This window comes from Coffea eugenioides, chromosome 11 (assembly GCF_003713205.1).
Source record: "Coffea eugenioides isolate CCC68of chromosome 11, Ceug_1.0, whole genome shotgun sequence".
In the NCBI taxonomy this organism is placed as follows: domain Eukaryota; kingdom Viridiplantae; phylum Streptophyta; class Magnoliopsida; order Gentianales; family Rubiaceae; genus Coffea; species Coffea eugenioides.
Window position 1 is genome coordinate 42,511,611 of NC_040045.1, and position 24,312 is coordinate 42,535,922.

General features: G+C 33.2%; 1 protein-coding gene across 1 annotated transcript; it reads right to left on the reverse strand.

Moving 5' to 3' along the window:
- Window positions 1-20,395: 20,395 nt before the first annotated feature.
- On the reverse strand, window positions 20,396-23,298 carry LOC113752630 (cytochrome P450 85A-like). Its single transcript, XM_027296725.1, has 9 exons — window positions 23,108-23,298; window positions 22,103-22,424; window positions 21,800-21,949; window positions 21,454-21,705; window positions 21,305-21,391; window positions 21,122-21,200; window positions 20,850-20,959; window positions 20,627-20,751; window positions 20,396-20,486 (listed from the first exon to the last, which is right to left on the reverse strand). Exons 1-9 carry the CDS (start codon window positions 23,296-23,298, stop codon window positions 20,396-20,398), a joined length of 1,407 nt encoding a protein of 468 aa, XP_027152526.1.
- Window positions 23,299-24,312: the final 1,014 nt, after the last annotated feature.

Sequence of the window (24,312 nt, forward strand, 5' to 3'; positions counted from 1 at the left end):
GTTCTCTGGCATGTGAAAGATCTGGTTCAGCAAATCTTCCATCGCTTGAAAATGGCATAGATGTGGATCAGTCCCAGCATGCTGCATACATATTTATATGATTATATCTTGCAATGTCTGACTTATAGTGGTAAAACTACTCTTGTGATTAATTTATGGTTAGGGAGATATTGATTATTGGCAAAGGAATTACCATTGTATATGATAGGGGGAAACGTATCGTAAGAGTCTACTAAAAAATCCAATATGTAATTCAAGAATCCAATTCCGATCCAAAAGTTTAAACTATTAGGTTTCGAACGCTTACTTATAGATTAACCGCTTTTTCTCTATTTCTAAAACCAATGTGGGAAATAACTCTTTACTCACAAACCTAACAAATTTTTCCATTCATGAATAACCTCTAAATTAACCCAAATTTACAAGTCCTTTTTCGGACCCATTTTAATACTCAATGCAAACTCATTTTATCACCTAATGTCACATTTTTTCTCAAATATGGACCCACTTTTTTACAACATCAAAACTGCATTCTGGACGTCTGCCAACCTTTGACTTTGTGGTCTAACACCAACCGGACCCCTGCCAAATCCATGGCGCACAACATGGTTGATTTCTTGATGATCCTTTTTGGTGGGTTAAGTGGAACCATCGTAACTGGAGAGATTTGCTGGTATGTTGATAGGAAGAGAGAGAAGGGACTTGGACATCTTATCGAACAAGAGGACATTGTTGATGAGTGAAGCTGTGAAAATGATGAACTTATCAACAATCAAATAGCAAATATTGGTTCAAAAAGGGCATCATCACTGGCTGCTTTTGAAGTCCTGAAAGAAAAAGGCAATAATGCTACTTTTGTGCCTTCTCCTAATAATAATATATTCAAAAAGATTTAAACTTTATAGAATAAACTCAGAGTATTTAAGGTTAATGATGCAAATCTATATTTCTTTTTATAGATTATTGGAAGAAAAATGATGATTAGACAGTTTGAGGTATGATTTGTGAAAGATCTGTTAAAGTGCTCTTGGGGCTGATGTTGTATCTCGAAATGTAATCAATTTTTAATTTTTTTGTTTATTAGCCTAGATTTGAAAATATTTATTTATTGAGACAGCAAAACTTATGCATGCTTTTGGATTAATGCTGTCAAAAGTTAAAAAGTTTTTTTCCCCCTTTAACTGCCAATAAATGTGGAAAAATTGCATCCGGATCTAATATTTGGCAAAATCAACATTTCTTAGTTTCAGGTAAGAAGAAGTCTCTTTTAACTAAATGGATATTTTTTCACCCTTGGATTCGGTAATTTTCAGATTACGAACATAATTGGTTATGACTAATCACTGCTCTAATTTTTCAATTAGTTTTGATGGGTCAGTTGTTAATCCTTGGCATAGATGATAGTTTAAAACATGAAACTACATCGAAAAATGCTATCAAATATCCTCGTATTTATGTTTGCGCAGAATTTTTGGATCAACGAATAATGGTGATCATCTATTAGAAGATTCTCAGAATTACTTGTTCTTTCATTATTTTTTCTAATAGCATACCAGTGTAGGGATATCATAAACAATAAGTTCTCTGGCATATGGATGATCTGATTCAGCAAATCTTCCATTGCTTGAAAATGACATAGATGTGGATCAGTCCCAGTATGCTGCATACATATTTATATGATTATATCTTGCAATGTCTAACTTATAGTGGTAAAGCTACTCTTGTGATTAATTTATGGTTAGGGAGATGTTGATTATTGGCAAAGGAATTATTATTGTGTATGATATGGGGAAACGCCTGGAAAAAGTCTACTAAAAAACGTAAGATGTAATTTAAGAATCCAATTCAGATCCAAAAGTTTAAACTACTAAGTTTCGGATTCTTACTTACATATTAGCCGCTTTTTCTCTATCTCTAGAACCAACGTGGGAAATAACTCTTTACTCACAAATTTAACAAATTTTTTCCTTCATGAGTAACCTCCACATTAAACCCAAATTTACAAGTCTTTTTTCGGACCCATTTTAAAATTCAACGCAAACTCATTTTATCACCTAATGTCACATTTTTTCTCAAATATGGACCCACTTTTTTACAACATCTAAACTGCATTCTCGACGTCTGCCAACCTTTGATTTCGTGGTTTAACACCAACTGGACCCCTGCCAAATCCATGGCGCACAACAAGGTTGATTTCTTGATGAACCATTTTTGTGGGTTAAGTGGAATCATCGTAACTGAAGAGATTTGCTGGTATGTTGATAGGAAGAGAGAGAAGGGACTTGGACATCTTATCGAACAAGAGTAAATTGTTGATGAGTGAATCTGTGAAAATGATGAACTTATCAACAATCACTTGGCAAATATTGGTTCAAAAAAGGCATCATCATTGGCTGCTTATGAAGCCCTAAAAGAAAAAGGCAATAATGCTACTTTTCTGCCTCCTCCTAATAATAATATATTCAAAAAGATTTAATCTTTATAGATTAAACTTAGAGTATTTAAGGTTAATGATGCAAATCTATATTTCTTTTTATAGATTATTGGAAGAAAAATGATGATTAGACAGTTTGAGTTATGATTTGTGAAAGATCTGTTAAAGTGCTCTTGGGGCTGATGTTGTATCTCGAAATGTAATCAATTTTTAATTTTTTTTTGTTTATTAGCCTAGATTTGAAAATATTTATTTATTGAGACAGCAAAACTTATGCATGCTTTTGGATTAATGCTATCAAAAGTTAAAAAGTTTTTTTCCCCCTTTAACTGCCAATAAATGTGGAAAAATTGCATCCGGATCTAATATTTGGCAAAATCAACATTTCTTAGTTTCAGGTAAGAAGAAATCTCTTTTAACTAAATGGATATTTTTTCACCCTTGGATTCGGTAATTTTCAGATTACGAACATAATTGGTTATGACTAATCACTGCTCTAATTTTTCAATTAGTTTTGATGGGTCAGTTGTTAATCCCTGGCATAGATGATAGTTTAAAAAATGAAACAACATCCAAAAATGCTATCAAATATCCTCATATTTATGTTTGCGCAGAATTTTTGCATCAACAGATAATGGTGGATCATCTGTTAGAAGATTCTCAGAGTTACTTGTTCTTTCATTGTTTTTTCTAATAGTATATCAGTGTAGGCATATCATAAACAATGAGTTCTCTGGCATATGGATGATCTGGTTCAGCAAATCTTCCATTGCTTGAAAATAGTATAGATGTGGATCAGTCCCAACATGCTGCATACATATTTATATGATTATATCTTGCAATGTCAAACTTATAGTGGTAAAGCTACTCTTGTAATTAATTTATGGTTAGGGAGATGTTGATTATTGGCCAAGGAATTACCATTATATATGATAGGGGGAAATGTCTCAAAAGATTCTGCTAAAAAATCCAATATGTAATTCGGGAATCCAATTCCGATTCAAAAGTTTAAACTATTAAGTTTCGGACTCTTATTTACATATTAACCGCTTTTTCTCTATCTCTGAAACAAATGTGGAAAATAACCCTTTACTCACAAATCTAACAAATTTTTCCATTCATGAGTAACCTCTACATCAAACCCAAATTTGCAAGTCCCTTTTCGGACCCATTTTAATACTCAACGTAAACTCATTTTATCACATAATGTCAAATTTTTGCCTAAATATGGCCCTCTCTTTTACAACATCCAAACTGTAATCTGGATATCTGTCAATCTTTAACTCCTTGGTCTAAAAGCAACCGGACCCCTGCCAAATCCGTTGTGCATAACGTGGTTGATTTCTTGATGATCCTTTTTGGTGGGTGAAGTGGAACCATAGTAACTGAATAGATTTACTAGTATGTTGACAGGAAGAGAGAGAAGGGACTTGGACATCTTATCGAACAAGAGGAAATTGCTGATGAGTGTATCTGTGAAGATGATGAACTTATCAACAATCACTTAGCAAATATTGGCGCAAAAAGGGCATCATCGCTAGCTACTTTTGAACCCCTAAAAGAAAAATGCCATAATGCTACTTTTGTGTCTCCTCCTAATAATAATATATTCAAAAAGATTTAATATTTATAGATTAAACTTAGAGTATTTAAGGTTAATGATGCAAATCTATATTTCTTTTTATAAATTTTTAGAAGAAAAATGATGATTAGACAGTTTGAAGTACGATTTGTGAATGATCTGTTAAAATGCTCTTGGGACTGATGTTGTATCTTGAAATATAATCAATTTTCAAATTTTTTTGGTTTATTAGTCTAGATTTGAAAATGTTTATTTAGGAAGACAACAAAACTTATGCATGCTTTTGGATTAGTGCTGTCAAAAGTTAAAAAGATTTTTTTCCCTTTAACTGCCAATAAATATGTAAAAATTGCATCCGGATCTAATATTTGGCTAAATCAACATTTCTTAGTTTCAGGTAAGAAGAAAGTCTCTTTTAACTACATGGATATTTCTTCACCCTTGGATTCGGTAATTTTCAGAATACGAACATAATTGGTTGTGACTAATCATTGCTCTAATTGCTCAATTAGTTTTGATGGATTAGTTGCTAATCCCTGCATAGAAGATAGTCTAAAAAATGAAACTACATCCAAAAATGGTATCAAATGTCCTCATATTTATGTTTGCGCAGAATTTTTGCATCAACGGAAAATGGTGGATCATTTGTTAGAAGATTCTCAGAGTTACTTGTTCTTTTCATTGTTCTTTCTAGTAGCATACTAGTATAGGTATATCATAAACAATGAGTTCTCTCGCATATGGATGATCTGGTTCAGCAAATCTTCCATTGCTTGAAAATGGCATAGATGTGGATCAGTCCCAGCATGCTGCATACATATTTATATGATTATATCTTGCAATGTCTAACTCATAGTGGTAAAGCTACTCTTGTAATTAATTTATGGTAATGGATATGTTGATTATTGGCAAACTAATTACCCTTGTGTATGATAGGGGGAAACGTCTCGAAATAGTCTACTAAAAAACCCAATATGTAATTCAGGAATCCAATTCCGATCCAAAAGTTTAAACTATTAGGTTTCGGACTCTTACTTACACGTTAACCGTTTTTTCTCTGTCTATCAGACCAACGTTGGAAATGACCCTTTACTCACAAACCTAACAAATCTCCCCCTTCATGAGTAACCTCCACATTAAACCCAAATTTACAAGTCCTTTTTCGGACCCATTTTAAAACTCAACGCAAACTCATTTTATCACCTAATGTCACATTTTTTCTCAAATATGGTCCCACTTTTTTACATCATCCAAACTGCATTCTGGACGTCTGCCAACCTTTGACTCATTGGTCTAACACCAACCGGACCCCTGCCTAATCCATGGCGCACAAAATGGTTGATTTTTTTATGATCCTTTTTGGTGGGTTAACTGGAACCATAGTAACTGAAGAGATTTGCTGGTATGTTGATAGGAAGAGAGAGAAGGGACTTGGACATCTTATCGAACAGGAGGAAATTGTTGATAAGTGTATCTGTGAAGATGATGAACTTATCAACAATCACTTAGCAAATATTGGTTCAAAAAGGGCATCATCACTAGCTGCTTCGGAAGCCCTAAAAGAAAAAGGCAATAATGTTACTTTTCTGCTTCCTCCTAATAATAATATATTCAAAAAGATTTAATCTTTATAAATTAAACTTAGAGTATTTAAGGTTAATGATGCAAATCTATATTTCTTTCATAGATTATTGGAAGAAAAATGATGATTAGACAGTTTGATGTATGATTTGTGAAAGATCTGTTAAAGTGCTCATGGGGTTGATGTTGTATCTTGAAATGTAATCAATTTTTAATTTTTTTTTTTTGTTTATTAGCCTAGATTTGAAAATGTTTATTTATTGAGACAACAAAACTTATGCATGCTTTTGGATTAATGCTGTCAAAACTTAAAAAGAATTTTTTCCCCTTTAACTGCCAATAAATGTGAAAAAATTACATCTGGATTTAATATTTGGCAAAGTCAACATTTCTTAGTTTTAGGTAAGAAGAAAGTCTCTTTTAACTAAATGGATATTTTTTCACCCTTGGATTTGGTGATTTTCAGAATACGAACATGATTGGTTATGAATAATCGCTGCTCTAATTGTTCAATTAGTTTTGATGGGTCAGTTGTTAATCCCCGGCATAGATGATAGTTTAAAAAATGAAACTACATCAAAAAATGCTATCAAATATCCTTGTATTTATGTTTGCGCAGAATTTTTGCAACAACGGATAATGGTGGATCATCTGTTAGAAGATTCTCAGAGTTACTTGTTCTTTCATTATTTTTTGTAATAGCATACCTGTGTAGGCATATCATAAATAATGAGTTTTTTGGCATATGGATGATCGGGTTCAGCAGATCTTCTATTGCTTGAAAATGACATAGATGTGGATCAGTCCCAGCATGCTGTAAACATATTTATATGATTATTTCTTGCAATGTCTGACTCATAGTGGTAAAGCTACTCTTGTGATTAATTTATGGTTAGGGAGATGTTCATTATTGGCAAAGGAATTAGCATTGTGTATGATAGGGGAAAACGTCTCGAAAGAGTCTATTAAAAAATCCAATATGTAATTTAAGAATTCAATTCCGATCCAAAAGTTTAAACTATTAAGTTTCGGACTTTTACTTACATATTAACCGCTTTTTCTCTATCTCTAGAACCAATGTGGGATATAACGCAACTTTTCCCATTCACGAGTAACCTCTACATTAGATCTAAATTTACAAGGCCTTTTTCGGACCTATTTTAATACTCAACGCAAATTCATTTCGTCACCTAAAGTCACATTTTTTTCCCAAATATGGCCCCACTCTTTCACAACATCGAAACTGCATTCTGGACGTCTGCCAACCTTTGACTCCTTAGTCTAAAACCAATCGGAACCCTGCCAAATCCATGGCGCACAACGTGGTTGATTTATTGATGATCCTTTTTGGTGGGTTAAGTGGAACCAAAGTAACTGAAGAGATTTCCTGGTATGTTGATAGGAAGAGAGAGAAGGAACTTGGACATCTTATCGAACAAGAGGAAATTGTTGATGAGTGAATCTGTGAAAATGATTTACTTATCAACAATCACTTAGCAAATATTGGCGCAAAAAGGGCATCATCACTAGCTACTTTTGAAGCCCTAAAAGAAAAAGGCCATAACGCTACTTTTGTGTCTCCTCCTAAAAATAATATATTCAAAAAGATTTAATCTTTATAGATTAAACTTAGAGTATTTAAGGTTAATGATGCAAATCAATATTTTTTTTCATAAATTTTTTGAAGAAAAATGATGTTTAGAAAGTTTGAGGTATGATTTGTGAAAGATCTGTTAAAATGCTCTTAGGGCTGAAGTTGTATCTTGAAATGTAATCAATTTTTACTTTTTTTTTTTGTTTATTAGCCTAGATTTGAAAATGTTTATTTATTGAGACAACAAAACTTATGCATGCTTTTGGATTAATGCTGTCAAAAGTTAAAAAGATTTTTTTCCCTTTAACTGCCAATAAATGTGAAAAAATTGCATCCGGATCTAATATTTGGCAAAATCAACATTTCTTAGTTTCAGGTAAGAAGAAAGTCTCTTTTAACTACATGGATATTTCTTCACCCTTGGATTCGGTAATTTTCAGAATACGAACATAATTGGTTGTGACTAATCATTGCTCTAATTACTCAATTAGTTTTGATGGGTCAGTTGTTAATCCCTGGCATAGATGATAGTTTAAAAAATGAAACTACATCAAAAAATGCTATCAAATGTCGTCAAATTTATGTTTGCGCAGAATTTTTGCATCAACGGATAATGATGGATCATCTGTTAGAAGATTCTCAGAGTTACTTGTTCTTTTCATTGTTTTTTCTAGTAGCATACTAGTATAGGTATATCGTAAACAATGAGTTCTCTGGCATACAGATGATCTGGTCTAGCAAATCTTCCATTGCTTGAAAATGGTATAGATGTGGATCAGTCCCAGCATGCTGTATACATATTTATATGATTATATCTTGCAATGTCTGACTCATAGTGGTAAAGCTACTCTTGTGATTAATTTATGGTTTGGTAGATGTTGATTATTGACAATGGAATTACCATTATGTATAATAGGGGAAACGTCACGAAAGAGTCTACTAAAAAACCCAATATGTAATTCAACAAATCAATTCCGATCCAAATGTTTAAACTATTAGGTTTCAGACCCTTACATAAACATTAACCATTTTTTATCTATCTCTCGGACCAACGTTGCAAATAACCTTTTACTCACAAATCTAACAAATATCCCCCATCATGAGCAACCTCTACATTAGATCTAAATTTACAAGGCCTTTTCGGACCCATTTTAATACTCAACGCAAACTCATTTCATCACCTAAGGTCACATTTTTTTTTCAAATATGGCCCCACTCTTTCACAACATCGAAACTGCATTCTGGACGTCTGCCAACCTTTGACTCCTTAGTTTAAAATCAACCGGACCCTTGCCAAATCTATGGTGCACAACGTGGTTGATTTCTTGATGATCCTTTTTGGTGGGTTAAGTGGAACCAAAGTAACTGAAAAGATTTGCTGGTATGTTGATAGGAAGAGAGAGAAGGGACTTGGACATCTTATCGATCAAGAGGAAATTGTTGATGAGTGAATCTGTGAGGATGATGAACTTATCAACAACCACTTAGCAAAAATTGGTTCAAAAAGGGCATCATCACTGGCTGCTTTTGAAGCCCTAAAACAAAAAGACAATAATGTTACTTTTCTGCCTCCTCCTAATAATAATATATTCAAAAAAATTTAATCTTTATAGATTAAACTTAGAGTATTTAAGGTTAATGATGCAAATCTATATTTCTTTTTATAGATTATTGGAAGAAAAATGATGATTAGATAGTCTGAGATATGATTTGTGAAAGATCTGTTAAAGTGCTCTTGGGGCTGATGTTGTATCTTGAAATGTAATCAATTTTTAATTTTTTATTGTTTATTAGCCTAGATTTGAAAATATTTATTTATTGAGACAACAAAACTTATGCATGATTTTGGATTAATGCTGTCAAAAGTTAAAAAGATTTTTTTCCCCTTTAACTGCCAATAAATGTGAAAAAATTGCATCCGGATATAATATTTGGCAAAATCAACATTTCTTAGTTTCAAGTAAGAAGAAAATCTCTTTTAACTACATGGATATTTCTTCACCCTTGGATTCGGTAATTTTCAGAATACAAACATAATTGGTTGTGACTAATCACTGCTCTAATTGTTCAATTAATTTTTATGGGTCAGTTGTTAATCCTTGGCATAGATGATAGTTTAAAAAATGAAACTACATCCATAAATGCTATCAAATATCCTCATATTTATGTTTGCGCAAAATTTTTGCATCAACGTATAATGGTGGATCTTCTGTTAGAAGATTCTCAGAGTTACTTGTTCTTTCATTGTTTTTTCTAATAGCATACCAGTGTAGGCATATCATAAACAATGAGTTCTCTGGCATGTGAAAGATCTGGTTCAGCAAATCTTCCATCGCTTGAAAATGGCATAAATGTGGATCAGTCCCAGCATGCTGCATACATATTTATATGATTATATCTTGCAATGTCTGACTTATAGTGGTAAAGCTACTCTTGTAATTAATTTATGGTTAGGGAGATGTTGATTATTGGCAAAGGAATTATCATTGTGTATGATAGGGGGAAACGTCTCGCAAGAGTCTACTAAAAAATCCAATATGTAATTCAAGAATCCAATTCCGATCCAAAAGTTTAAACTATTAAGTTTCGTACTCTTACTTATATATTAGCCGCTATTTCTCTATTTCTGGAACCAATGTGGGAAATAGCCCTTTACTCACAAATCTAACAAATTTCACCATTCATGAGTAACCTCAACAATAAACCCAAATTTACAAGTCCTTTTTCGGGCCCATTTTAATACTCAAGGCAAACTTATTTTATCACCTAATGTCAAATTTTTTCCTAAATATGGCACCATTCTTTTACAATATCCAAATTGCATTCTGAACGTCTGCCAACCTTTGACTCCTTGGTCTAACACGAACCGGACCCCTGTCAAATCCATGGTGCACAACGTGATTGATTTCTTGATGATCCTTTTTTATGGGTTAAGTGGAACCATAGTAACTGAAGAGATTTACTAGTATGTTGACAGGAAGAGAGAGAAGGGACTTGGACATCTTATCGAACAAGAGGAAATTGCTGATGAGTGTATCTATGAAGATGATGAACTTATCAACAATCACTTAGCAAATATTGACGCAAAAAGGGCATCATCACTAGCTACTTTTGAAGCCCTAAAAGAAAAAGGCCATAATGCTACTTTTGTGTCTCCTCCTAATATTAATATATTCAAAAATATTTAATCATTATAGATTAAACTTTGAGTATTTAAGGTTAATGATGCAAATCTATATTTCTTTTTATAGATTTTTGGAAAAAAATGATGATTAGACAGTTTGAGGTATGATTTGTAAATGATCTTTTAAAATGCTTTTGGGGCTGATGTTGTATCTTGAAATGTAATCAATTTGTAATTTTTTTTGGTTTATTAGCCTAGATTTGAAAATGTTTATTTATTGAAACAACAAAACTTATGCTAGCTTTTGGATTAATGCTGTCAAAAGTTAAAAAGATTTTTTTCCCTTTAATTGCCAATAAATGTGAAAAAATTGCATCCGGATATAATATTTAGCAAAATCAACATTTCTTAGTTTCAGGTAAGAAGAAAGTCTCTTTTAACTACATGGATATTTCTTCACCCTTTGATTCGGTAATTTTCAGAATACGAATATAATTGGTTGTGACTAATCATTGCTCTAATTGCTCAATTAGTTTTGATGGGTCAGTTGTTAATCCCTGGCATAGATGATAGTTTAAAAAATGAAACTACATCCAAAAATGCTATCAAATATCCTCGTATTTATGTTTGCGCAGAATTTTTGCATCAACGGATAATAGTGGATAATCTGTTAGAAGATTCTCAGAGTTACTTGTTCTTTTCATTGTTTTTTCTAGTAGCAACTAGTATAGGTATATCGTAAACAATGAGTTCTCTGGCATGTGGATGATCTGGTTCAGCAAATCTTCCATTGCTTGAAAATGGCATATATGTGGATCAGTCCCAGCATGCTGCAACATATTTATATGATTATATCTTCCAATGTCTGACTTATAGTGGTAAAGCTACTCTTGTGATTAATTTATGGTAAGGGATATGTTGATTATTGGCGAACTAATTACTATTGTGTATGATAGGGGGAAACGTCTCGAAAGAGTCTACTAAAAAACCCAATATGTAATTCAAGAATTCAATTGCGATCCAAAAGTTTAAACTATTAGGTTTCGGACCCTTACCTACACATTAATCGTTTTTTCTCTATCTCTCGGTCCAACGTTGGAAATAACCTTTTACACACAAATCTAACAAATCTCCCCCTTCATGAGTGACTTCCACATTAAATCCAAATTTACAAGTCCTTTTTCGGACCCATTTTAAAACTCAACGCAAACTCATTTTATCACTTAATGTCACATTTTTTCTCAAATATGGTCCCACTTTTTTGCAACGTCCAAACTACATTTTGGACGTCTGCCAACCTTTGACTCATTGGTCTAACACCAACCGGACCCCTGCCTAATCCATGGCGCACAAAAATCTTGATTTCTTGATGATCCTTTTTGGTGGGTTAAGTGGAATCATAGTAACTAAAGAGATTTGCTGGTATGTTGATAGGAAGAGAGAGAAGGGACTTGGACATCTTATCGAACAAGAGGAAATTGTTGATGAGTGTATCCGTGAAGATGATGAACTTATCAACAATCACTTAGCAATTATTGGTTCAAAAAGGGCATCATCATTGGCTGCTTCTGAAGCCCTAAAAGAAAAAGGCAATAATGTTATTTTTCTGCCTCCTCTTAATAATAATATATTCTAAAAGATTTAATCTTTATAGATTAAACTTAGAGTATTTAGGGTTAATGATGCAAATCTATATTTCTTTTCATAGATTATTGGAAGAAAAATGATGATTAGACAGTTTGATGTATGATTTGTGAAAGATCTGTTAAAGTGCTCTTGGGGCTGATGTTGTATCTTGAAATGTAATCAATTTTTAATTTTTTTTTTGTTTATTAGCCTAGATTTGAAAATGTTTATTTATTGAGACAACAAAACTTATGCATGCTTTTGGATTAATGCTGTCAAAACTTAAAAAGAATTTTTTCCCCTTTAACTGCCAATAAATGTGAAAAAATTGCATCTGAATTTAATATTTGGCAAAATCAACATTTCTTAGTTTTAGGTAAGAAGAAAGTCTCTTTTAATTAAATGGATATTTTTTCACCCTTGGATTCGGTGATTTTCAGAATACGAACATGATTGGTTATGAATAATCACTGCTCTAATTGTTCAATTAGTTTTGATGGGTCAGTTGTTAATCCCTGGCATATATGATAGTTTAAAAAATGAAACTACATCCAAAAATGCTATCAAATATCCTCGTATTTATGTTTGCACAGAATTTTTGCATCAACGTATAATGGTGGATCATCTGTTAGAAGATTCTCTGAGTTACTTGTTCTTTCATTGTTTTTTCTAATAGCATACCAGTGTAGGCATATCATAAACAATGAGTTCTCTGGCATGTGGATGATCTGGTTCAGCAAATCTTCCATTGCTTGAAAATGGCATAGATGTGGATCAGTCCCAGCATGCTGCAACATATTTATATGATTATATCTTGCAATGTCTGACTTATAGTAGTAAAGCTACTCTTGTGATTAATTTATGGTAAGGGATATGTTGATTATTGGCGAACTAATTACTATTGTGTATGATAGGGGGAAACGTCTCGAAAGAGTCAACTAAAAACCCAATATGTAATTCAGGAATCCAATTCCGATCCAAAAGTTTAAACTATTAGGTTTCATACCCTTAATTACACATTAACGGTTTTTTCTCTATCTCTCGGACCAACGTTGGAAATAACCTTTTACTCACAAATCTAACAAATCTCCCCCATCATGAATAACCTCCACATTAAATCCAAATTTTTAAGTCCTTTTTCGGACCCATTTTAAAACTCAATGCAAACTCATTTTATCACCTAATGTCACATTTTTTTTCAAATATGGACCAATTTTTTTACAACATCCAAACTGCATTCTCGACGTCTGCCAACCTTTGACTTCGTGGTCTAACATCAACCGGACCCCTGCCAAATCCATGGCGCACAACATGGTTGATTTATTGATGATCCTTTTTTGTGGGTTAAGTGGAACCATAGTAACTGAAGAGATTTGCTGGTATGTTGATAGGAAGAGAGAGAAGGGACTTGGACATCTTATCGAACAAGTGGAAATTGTTGATGAGTGTATCTGTGAAGATGATGAACTTATCAACAATCACTTTGCAAATATTGGGGCAAAAAAGGCATCATCACTAGCTACTTTTGAAACCCTAAATGAAAAAGGCCATAATACTACCTTTGTGCCTCCTCCTAATAATAATATATTCAAAAAAATTTAATCTTTAAAAACTAAACGTAGAGTATTTAAGGTTAATGATGCAAATCTATATTTCTTTTTATAGATTTTTGGAAGAAAAATGAAGATTAGATAGTTTGAGGTATGATTTGTGAATGATCTTTTAAAATGCTCTTGGGGCTGATGTTGTATCTTGAAATGTAATCAATTTTTAATTTTTTTTTGGTTTATTAGCCTAGATTTTAAAATGTTTATTTATTGAGACAACAAAACTTATGCATGGTTTTGGATTAATGCTGTTGAAAGTTAAAAAGATTTTTTCCCTTTAACTGCCAATAAATGTGAAAAAATTGCATCTGGATCTAATATTTGACAAAATCAACATTTCTTAGTTTCAGGTAAGAAGAAAGTCTTTTATATTTACATGGATATTTCTTCACCCTTGGATTCCGTAATTTTCAGAATACAAACATAATTGGTTGTGACTAATCACTGCTCTAATTGTTCAATTAATTTTTATGGGTCAGTTGTTAATCCTTGGCATAGATGATAGTTTAAAAAATGAAACTACATCCAAAAATGCTATCAAATATCCTCGTATTTATGTTTGCGCAGAATTTTTGCATCAACGTATAATGGTGGATCATCTGTTAGAAGATTCTCAGAGTTACTTGTTCTTTCATTATTTTTTCTAATAGCATACCAGTGTAGGCATATCATAAACAATGAGTTCTCTGGCATGTGGATGATCTGGTTCAGCAAATCTTCCATTGCTTGAAAATGGCATAGATGTGGATCAGTCCCAGCATGCTGCAACATATTTATATGATTATATCTTGCAATGTCTGACTTATAGTGGTAAAGCTACTCTTGTGATTAATTTATGGTAAGGGATATGTTGATTATTGGCAAACTAATTACCATTGTGTATGATAGAGGGAAACGTCTCGAAAGAGTCTATTAAAAAATCCAATATGTAATTCAGGAATCCAATTGCGATCCAAAAGTTTAAACTATTAGATTTCGGACCCTTACTTACATATTAACCGCTTTTTCTCTATCTCTGGAACCAATGTGGGAAATAACCCTTTACTCACAAACCTAACAAATTTCACCATTCATGAGTAACCTCCACATTAAATCCAAATTTACAAGTCCTTTTTCGGGCCCATTTTAATACTCAACGCAAACTTATTTTATCACCTAATGTCAAATTTTTTTTCAAATATGGCCCCACTCTTCTTCAACATCCAAACTGCATTCTGGATGTCTGCCAACCTTTGACTCCTTGGTCTAACACTAACCGGACCCCTGCCTAATCCATGGCGCACAAAAAGGTTGATTTCTTGATGATCCTTTTTGGTGGGTTAAGTGGAACCATAGTAACTGAAGAGATTTGCTGGTATATTGATAGGAAGAGAGAGAAGGGACTTGGACATCTTATCGAACAAGAGAAAATTGTTGATGAGTGAATCTGTGAAGATGATGAACTTATCAACAATCACTTAGCAAATATTGGTTCAAAAAAGACATAATCACTGGCTGCTTTTGAAGCCCTAAAAGAAAAAGACAATAATGCTACTTTTGTGCCTTCTCCTAATAATAATATATTCAAAAAGATTTAATCTTTATAGATTAAACTTGGAGTATTTAAGCTTAATGATGCAAATCTATATTTCTTTTTATAGATTATTGGAAAACAAATGATGATTAGACAGTTTGAGGTATGATTTGTGAAAGATCTGTTAAAGTGCTCTTGGGGCTGATTTTGTATCTTGAAATGTAATCAATTTTTAATTTTTTATTCTTTATTAGCCTAGATTTGAAAATATTTATTTATTGAGACAACAAAACTTATGCATGGTTTTGGATTAATGCTGTCGAAAGTTGAAAAGATTTTTTTCCCTTTAATTGCCAATAAATGTGAAAAAATTGCATCCGGATCTAATATTTGTCAAAATCAACATTTCTTAGTTTCAAGTAAGAAAAAAATCTCTTTTAACTACGTGGATATTTCTTCACCCTTGGATTCGGTAATTTTCAGAATACAAACATAATTGGTTGTGACTAATCACTGCTCTAATTGTTCAATTAATTTTTATGGGTCAGTTGTTAATCCTTGGCATAGATGATAGTTTAAAAAATGAAACTACATCGAAAAATGCTATCAAATATCCTCGTATTTATGTTTGCACAGAATTTTTGCATCAACGTATAATGGTGGATCATCTGTTAGAAGATTCTCTGAGTTACTTGTTCTTTCATTGTTTTTTCTAATAGCATACCAGTGTAGGCATATCATAAACAATGAGTTCTCTGGCATGTGGATGATCTGGTTCAGCAAATCTTCCATTGCTTGAAAATGGCATAGATGTGGATCAGTCCCAGCATGCTGCAACATATTTATATGATTATATCTTGCAATGTCTGACTTATAGTAGTAAAGCTACTCTTGTGATTAATTTATGGTAAGGGATATGTTGATTATTGGCGAACTAATTACTATTGTGTATGATAGGGGGAAACGTCTCGAAAGAGTCTATTAAAAAATCCAATATGTAATTCAGGAATCCAATTGCGATCCAAAAGTTTAAACTATTAGATTTCGGACCCTTACTTACATATTATCCGCTTTTTCTCTATCTCTGGAACCAATGTGGGAAATAACCCTTTACTCACAAACCTAACAAATTTCACCATTCATGAGTAACCTCCACATTAAATCCAAATTTACAAGTCCTTTTTCGGGCCCATTTTAATACTCAACGCAAACTTATTTTATCACCTAATGTCAAATTTTTTTTCAAATATGGCCCCACTCTTCTTCAACATCCAAACTTTATTCTGGACATCTGCCAACCTTTGACTCCTTGGTCTAACACTAACCGGACCCCTGCCAAATCCATGGCGCACCTGGTCCAATACTAACCAAACTCCTTAGTACTTTGGCACTTCAATCCACTATCAAGAAGAGAATTTTCACCGGTCCAATACCGAGAAAAATTCACTTGCCCTTGAGTTATCCAGTCTTATAATCTGAAACTCTGATACCAATTTGATAGGGGGAAACCGCTCGAGAGAGTCTACCTAAGAGCCCAATATATAAGTCAGGAATCCAATTTTGACTCAAAAACTTAAGTCATTAGGTTTCGGATCTTACTTACATATTAACCCTCTTTCTCTATCTTTCGGACCAATGTGGGACATAACCCTTTACTGAACCTAACAGTATACAGGCACAACCAATTTTTTTTTTTGGAGGGAAAAAGAAACGCACAACCAGTTACTTGCAAATAGTTGATTAGTTGGATTAAGTTTGTCACATGAATTCTTGGGTGGTTGATTTCAATTTTACTAACATTTGCATGTCCTGAGACTTGATGGTATTTTAGTTTCATTGCTTTTTTATAGTCATGGTTCATTCATTGGACAACAGCAAGGGAAATATGCTCTTGATTTATTTTTTTTTTCTTTTGCTTTTCTATGATACACTATTTTCTGTAATGCTAATACTACATTGTTTATCTCTATAGTGCCAGAGAGACAAAACAGTAGCAGCAGCAGCAGCAGCATTTGGTGGGGACAGCAATTTTCCATTTCCATCAGCAAAACTCTCTCTTTTAGATTGTTGCCGTTGTTATTTGTCAACTATCTTTCTCTAATTAACTCCTTTCGCGTTGCTTGCATAATTTGGCAAACTGTTGCCTCTGTCTATATATTATGAATTACTACATCGTTGAACTGAACCCTTTTCTTTTGGACGATAGTAGGGGCTTAATTAGCATTATCAAGGATGACTGTAATTAACAGCTAGCGCTTGAGTGCTTGTCTTAGGTTATTTACTATTGGTCTCTTACTAATTGCTCCAAAAAGAATTACATTATTGAATTCTGATTTTATTGGAGCAAGTAGATGGCTTTCAATTTGCAATCCTGACTACTGAATCTTGTGAAAAAAATATGCTGCCTACAGGCCATTTTGTCTACCTATATAGTTTTATTCTCTTATTCAGTCACCTCTCCACTTGAGAGTTTTGCTTTCTCTCTCAAAAGAACTGACTTCGGTTGCTGCAGAGTTCACCAGCCTAGTCAGCTGCAAATAAGCATGTCAAAGTTACTATAAGACATCAATCATTCCAATGTAGTTTATGGCGTAATTTACCTTTGTATAAACTGATGATATAACAACAAACTTTTCTGTTTTGAGACAAAGACATAAGAGCCTATGCTTTAGTGTCTCGGAGCAAATGCATTGCATCTCTTCATGTATATTGATAGATTTAGTGCGCAAAAAAATCTTTACAATTATCGGAATTGATACACATTATATTCATTCCAATTTTTCTGATTTTATTAAAATGATTAATTGTGTTCAAAATTTTAAATTTGCCATGATACCCTTGAATTGCTAATACCACTGTCTGGGCTTTGTATTTATTTCAATGGTAAAGAAATGAAGGCAGACAACAAGGTCAAAATAGGAATGAAGTTATCAGTTCCATTTTTCTTCATGGGTTACAAAAAAAATGTATGCATGCCATGCCTGTGTTCCCTTGAAAAAACTAACTGGTGTTGTAGTGGATGCAGATAAGTTGGGATTTTACTAAGCACATTGCACTAAAGCTCTCGGAAATGTTATGGTATAAAGATTGTTTCTGATTTTTGGGTATGTCAGAGAAAAATAATTAAAATTACTACCACTGCTCTTAATTTTGCTTATCAAAAAATGTCCTAGAAAGCATTTACACTTTTTTCTTTCAAAAAATTAAATTGAAAAATTGTATTAACCCATGATTAGTTTCGAATCAATAGCACCAAAAGCAACAAAAACACAAAAGAAAAAAGAATATTGGGCAAGATTTGGTTCAGTAGTTGCCTCCATTTTAGACAAAATCTGAACATAAAAGTCGTGAGGTTGAAAATTTCCAAAAACTAAACACTAAACGTATCCATATTCTCTGTGTTTTAGTCACTTTAGATTCTAATATCTTTCCAAAAACTCATGCTATCAAACTATTTACAAAATTTTAAAATTCGACCCGCGTTTCAAAAGTTAAAGAAGTTCAAAATAGAAAAAAAAAAAAAAAAAAAAAATACCGATGCACAAAGCTTATGATAACTCAGACATCAGTTTTTAAATGTCTCTCTTTAATAGTAAGAAAGCGCTCCTTCCGCAAAGCGTTTTTACTCATTCTTCAGTGTGATTAATGCCATGAAGACATCGGGAAAAAAAAAAGATTTTGTTTTATTCTTTTTAGTACAGCTTACACATTTATAAACAAGTTGGAACATTACACTAAAAAATAAGTTGGCAAATACACCACCCTTGCTTAGTTTGGCTGTAAAGATGTCCCCTCCACTTTTTTATTTTTATTTTTATTTTTTAGCAAGAAAGGATGGGGATTTAAGAAGTAGGGCAGGGGATTAAATTAGGACCTCTATGATCTAAGGCCTTAGCCAGATGCCCCTCCACTTACATGGGTACTTCCTCATCATATCGATAAATTCCACAATATGCATGTCCAAGCTCTTCAATTAATTTATATGGTTTGAAGAGATAATTGCAACATAATTAGTACTAAATTATAGTAAGCTGCTCGATTAATTTATTGGGGTCACTCGTTAATCTTAGGCCTAGCTGATAATTTTTTTAGAAAGTGATATTAAGAAGACTAATAAGCGATATTAGAAAGTGATATTAAGGTTAACAAATTTAAGCTTGTGCACTCGAAAGTTGAATTTGTGCATTAATAATTTGTTTTAGTTCATTTTGCTTTAATTTTTCTGCTTTGCATATTATATTTGTAACAGCTGAACTGCTTCCATACATGCTTCGTATTTTTAATGACTGGTCTATGTTTGAAAAAGGAAGCAGCGGGGATGGGTCGTGGCTTTTCCCGTATTTCCTTTCATGTGCATTTTTCGAACAATGTGTTCTCTCGAAAAAAAGAATACTGGCGAAAGGATTTGGTTTAATAGTTGCCTCAGTTTTTAAACAAAGCCGGAGCATAAAAAGTTCTGAGGCTGAAAGTTTCTAAAAACTATCATGTTTGGGTTGCCATTTTCTATAGAAAAATATATCATAATGATTTGATGTATGTAAGATAAAAAAGTGTTTAAAAAATGCGGTAATAAAAAATATAAAAATTATTATGCAAAAAATTTCAGTCCAAACAACAACTCATGCAACACTACGATTTTACAAATTTTAAAAATTCGATTCGTGTTTTACAAATTAAAAACGAGTTTCAAAATGTAAAATAATTAATGCATTAATTAAGTAGATTGTCTCTTATTCATATTAATGAGTGTCCTGTAGGCACTCATTAAAAAATCCCTAATAACAAATAGCACATGCCAGGCAGTGTTTTAATTCATTCTTAACTAGCTTTCAAATCATTATTATCTACTACAAGCGGGAGTGTAGTTAAACTGTCTAGTCAGAGCATTGACAAGGCCCTTTCCCATGAAAAACGATCCTCAATCTTGTAGTACCAAAAATTCAATCAGCACCCACAGTAGCTAAGAAACCAATTTCAACGAAATTTGACAAATTGAGAGTACTGATGAACTGAACAAGAATTGCAGAATGTAGAGTCTCAAAGGAATTGACAAAACCATTTGCTTCCAATTCAATGCTAGTTTATTCATACTTTTGAGTTGGGATCATACATACACCCCAGTGGCCCTATTTGGATTGCTATTTTTAAAATTTTTTGTAGAAAAATGTATTGTATCGATTTGATGTATGCGAGGTAAAAATAAATTTTAAAAAATATGTTCATGAAAAATATAATTTTTTTTGGTAGAAAATCACAGTCCAAACTATGCCGATTCATTAACTAATCCAACCCAAAGAGGTACTATTGATTTTCCCAAAAAAAAAAAAAAAGGTATTATTGGTACTTCATAACCCTCATGTGCAACCCTTCTGGTGCTTCAACTCTTGGGAAATATCGAATCTTATTTTCTCCTATTTCTTCCCACCTGTAAAATTGTAAAACAATCATCACAAAAAAGCATTCAAATTTAATTAAAGTTGAAGGGCATCAATTATGCATCATTTTATATTATTATCATTTTTTGGCCTTTATTTCTAGAACAAAATATTCATGAGTTAATCTCACCTGTACCGGGTCACAAAATAGTGAAGGAACACCGAAATTGTGACTATCCCTAGTTCTTTACCAGGGCAAAGCCTACTTCCTCCACCGAACAAGAAGAAATAACTATGGGATTCCAAGCTCGTATCCTGCATTGGACCCAAAAATCATGTCATTATACATAAATGTAACTTGTTATAATTAGTATTAGATAACGAGCCCAACTGAAAGATTATTAGTGTCTAACCTGCAACCATCTCCATGGATTAAATTTGAATGGCTCCGGATAAAGGTATGGGTCGTAGTTGATTTCCCTTGTAAAGACGTAAATTTTCCATCCTTTTGGAATGAGAAATCCTGAAAATAAGGTAGTAGTAAATAGGAAATGTAGGAGGAACTAGCATCATATCATTTGTAAATTGTAATTTCTGCTGCCTTGACTTCAGCAATGGCGCTTAGACAACTCTTAGCATATGCTGTTATCTCTAGTTTTGTTTTCTTTTTTGTTCTATATCGCACCATTTAACTCCATATCTTTGGTGGCCTTCCTCAAAACACCATTGACAACGGTAGCCAATCTCAGGGTTTCAAAGATGACCTACAAGACAACGTATACAGAGAATTATTTTGCAAACCCTTTTGACCCAAATATACTAATTATAAGTTCCACCATGTAGCTTTCAAAGAGATTAACTGAATTACCGCACGAGTAAACCTCATCGATTTATAGTCATTCCAGTCAATTGGTTGTTCAAGCGACTTGTTGTGACGAACCATGAAATGCTCCTCCTGGAATGAACAAAAATTATGCGACTATCCTGAAACTATAATTGAATTAATGGGTTATTTACCCTGATTTCCTCCAAAGCCTTGGGATGTTCATGGAGATATTTGACAGCCATCATGGATGTAGTTGACAGAGTTTCATATCCAGAATTCAGAATCGTCATTATTTGATCATATATCTCCTCATCATTAAGCTTATAGCTCGAGTCTTCGTTTGCTAACAGAGAATTTAGCATGTCATCGTGATGAAATGTGGAGGAAGCTGCTCGTCTACTTTTTATTACTTCTGTTAAAAGCTTAATAATATTTTTCCTTGCCTGTAGAAACACACAGCCATGTTACATTAGCCACACTGTTCTTCAGAAATGTAAATCATTTTGACAGAAACAAATTATAGCCAGGGCTATATACCTGAAGCCCTTTATAGTAGTTTGTTCCCGGAAGGTTGATAGGAAGAGAAATTGTTCCTACCACAAACTTGTCAAATTCTGCCTTGAAAGCTTCATAAATTACACTTGATTCATCCTCGAAAATCTGATTGAAGGATAGGAAGAATGCCATCTGCAAGAAAAGATGTTGCATTAACTGATGAAAGTCGCCCAGATGATGACTAAATAAACAAAAATTTTAACCAATAAATAAATAACTTGGGATTCCTAATTTTTCAAGTTCCAATTGATTCAAACTGTTGTGAAACATCTTTAAAACACATACCTCTTGGGACTTTTCTTGAATATCAATGGCTTTTCCATCCCAATTTTGGAGGAATAGTCTCATGTATTTGTCAATCTTAGGTAGTAGCTGTTCTTTCACTGTTGAAGGGCCTATAAGAAGCATGGCTGACCCTCTAATTTGCTTGTGAGCGAATCCACTCACAGCAGCAATGTTATGCTTCCCCAATATGTCCAGTGAGGATTGTGGATATCCTGGCACAAGCCCTTTTGCTTCATTCAAAAGAATATACCTGTTGAGCTCCGGATCCATGCAGACAACGGTAGGGCATCCTAATATATGGGATTTGAAAAGGTTTCCATACCTGCGGTGACAAAATATAAAATCTGTGAAAATCTATAGACCATGTTGCGGGATTTAATTTAAAGGGCAAAAGAAAGAAAAAATGTTAAAAAGGTAGAGCATATACTAATATATTTAATACTGTACTGTATAAAGGGAGAGAACTAGTTGTTCAAAATTATAAACATCACCGGGACACTAACACGTAAAATTTACCCGACAAAACCACATACTTAGCTGATCATTTTCTGCTAACGGAAATAATGGATGAAATGCATAAAGAATAATCAAGTATACAAGGCTCTTACTCAGAAAGCCACAAAAATTTGCTATATGATCATACAAACCAACTTCTTAAAAGGGTGTTACCATATATCTTGGAATGATTTCAGCTGGCTGCCAGCGGGCATGCGACATAAGTTTTGGCGATGGTGATTATTAACTCTAGCCTTTCCTTTTAAGTAATTAGAGTAAAAACGGCAATCAACAAAGAACCAGAAAACAGAGGAAAGGGAAAATTTACAAAGCTATACTTTCCAGCCACATCTTTTTTCCCTGAACTTAGTCAAAATTAATGCATAGTCTGCTTGTAGTACTTATTTGCCTGATTTTGGAGAACAAATAAGAGATAATGACTGTTAATTATATGAATCATAATCGCAACAATTGACTAGAGAATTAGCAATATGAGGCTGAAGAACCAACCTTGTTCTTTGCCTTTTCATGAACTCTGGTCCTAGCTCTAAGAACTTTAGAGTCTCACCAAAAAATGGCCACCCCATGGTGCCAGGAGGCAACCCTTTTTTCGAATATCTTATGTAATTCCAATTCAACAGAAACAAGAAGATGCAAAGAACCCCGAAAGCTAGCCAAGAAATAAGAATCAAACCCTCCATTGAAAGTAGAATACTTCTGATCTACACACAATGCAAAGAGTATAACTAGCCGACCATATTTATATGCATACGACCAGGACTAGTATTACATGTCGCATGATGAACAAGCGGCGAACATTGTGCAACACTTGGCAGAAAAGGCAAAGCATTTAAGGCTAACCTTGTACTTGAACCCAATATGCCAATTAATCATACTTATAATCTTCTGCCGATATTTATATGGAAGATATTTCTATTGAAAATAATCTTCTTTGTGCTATTGCACAGTCGCTAAATTACATATAACTCCTTGTAGTTTTGAGTTTTTGAACAGGCAAACTGAATAAGGAAAGTAAATCCATATTAATTAATGCTTTAAAATTATCAACTATCCCTTAAATTGCAACAATTTGTTAATCTATTTATTGCCACATAGGATCTCTATTAAAAGAAAAGAATCACTTGTAATTATTTTTCCTAATATTACAAGCTTTTTTTTGTTTCTATTTGGTGCCCCACACGCATACAGCATTCCGCAGCAAACTTATGAAGGAAAGTAAATCCATATTAATTAATGCTTTAAAGTTATCAACGGTCCCTTGAATTGCAACAATTTGCAGAAGAAATTCACCCTTTCATGGAAACGATAATGTTAGACCCACTATTGTGCACTCTTATAGTATCACCACACCAGATAGCAAACACATATTACACATCTTTCTTATACTGTCAGTGTATACACTAACGGGGTGGGATGAATTTCACATTATCTGAATTTGAATTTACACATCAAATTTTGTATATGTGGCATGTATTTGATTCGCTAGTGTATACACTGTTAGTATAAAAAAGATTTACCCTATATGGATTAATCTTTCCTATACTATCAATGTATACATTAGCGGGGTGGGATGAATGCTAATCATCTGAATTTGAATTTACACATCAAATTTTGTTTATGTGGCATGTATCTAGACTCCCTAGTGTATACACTGTCAGTGTATAAAAGATTTCCTCTATATGGATTAATCTTTC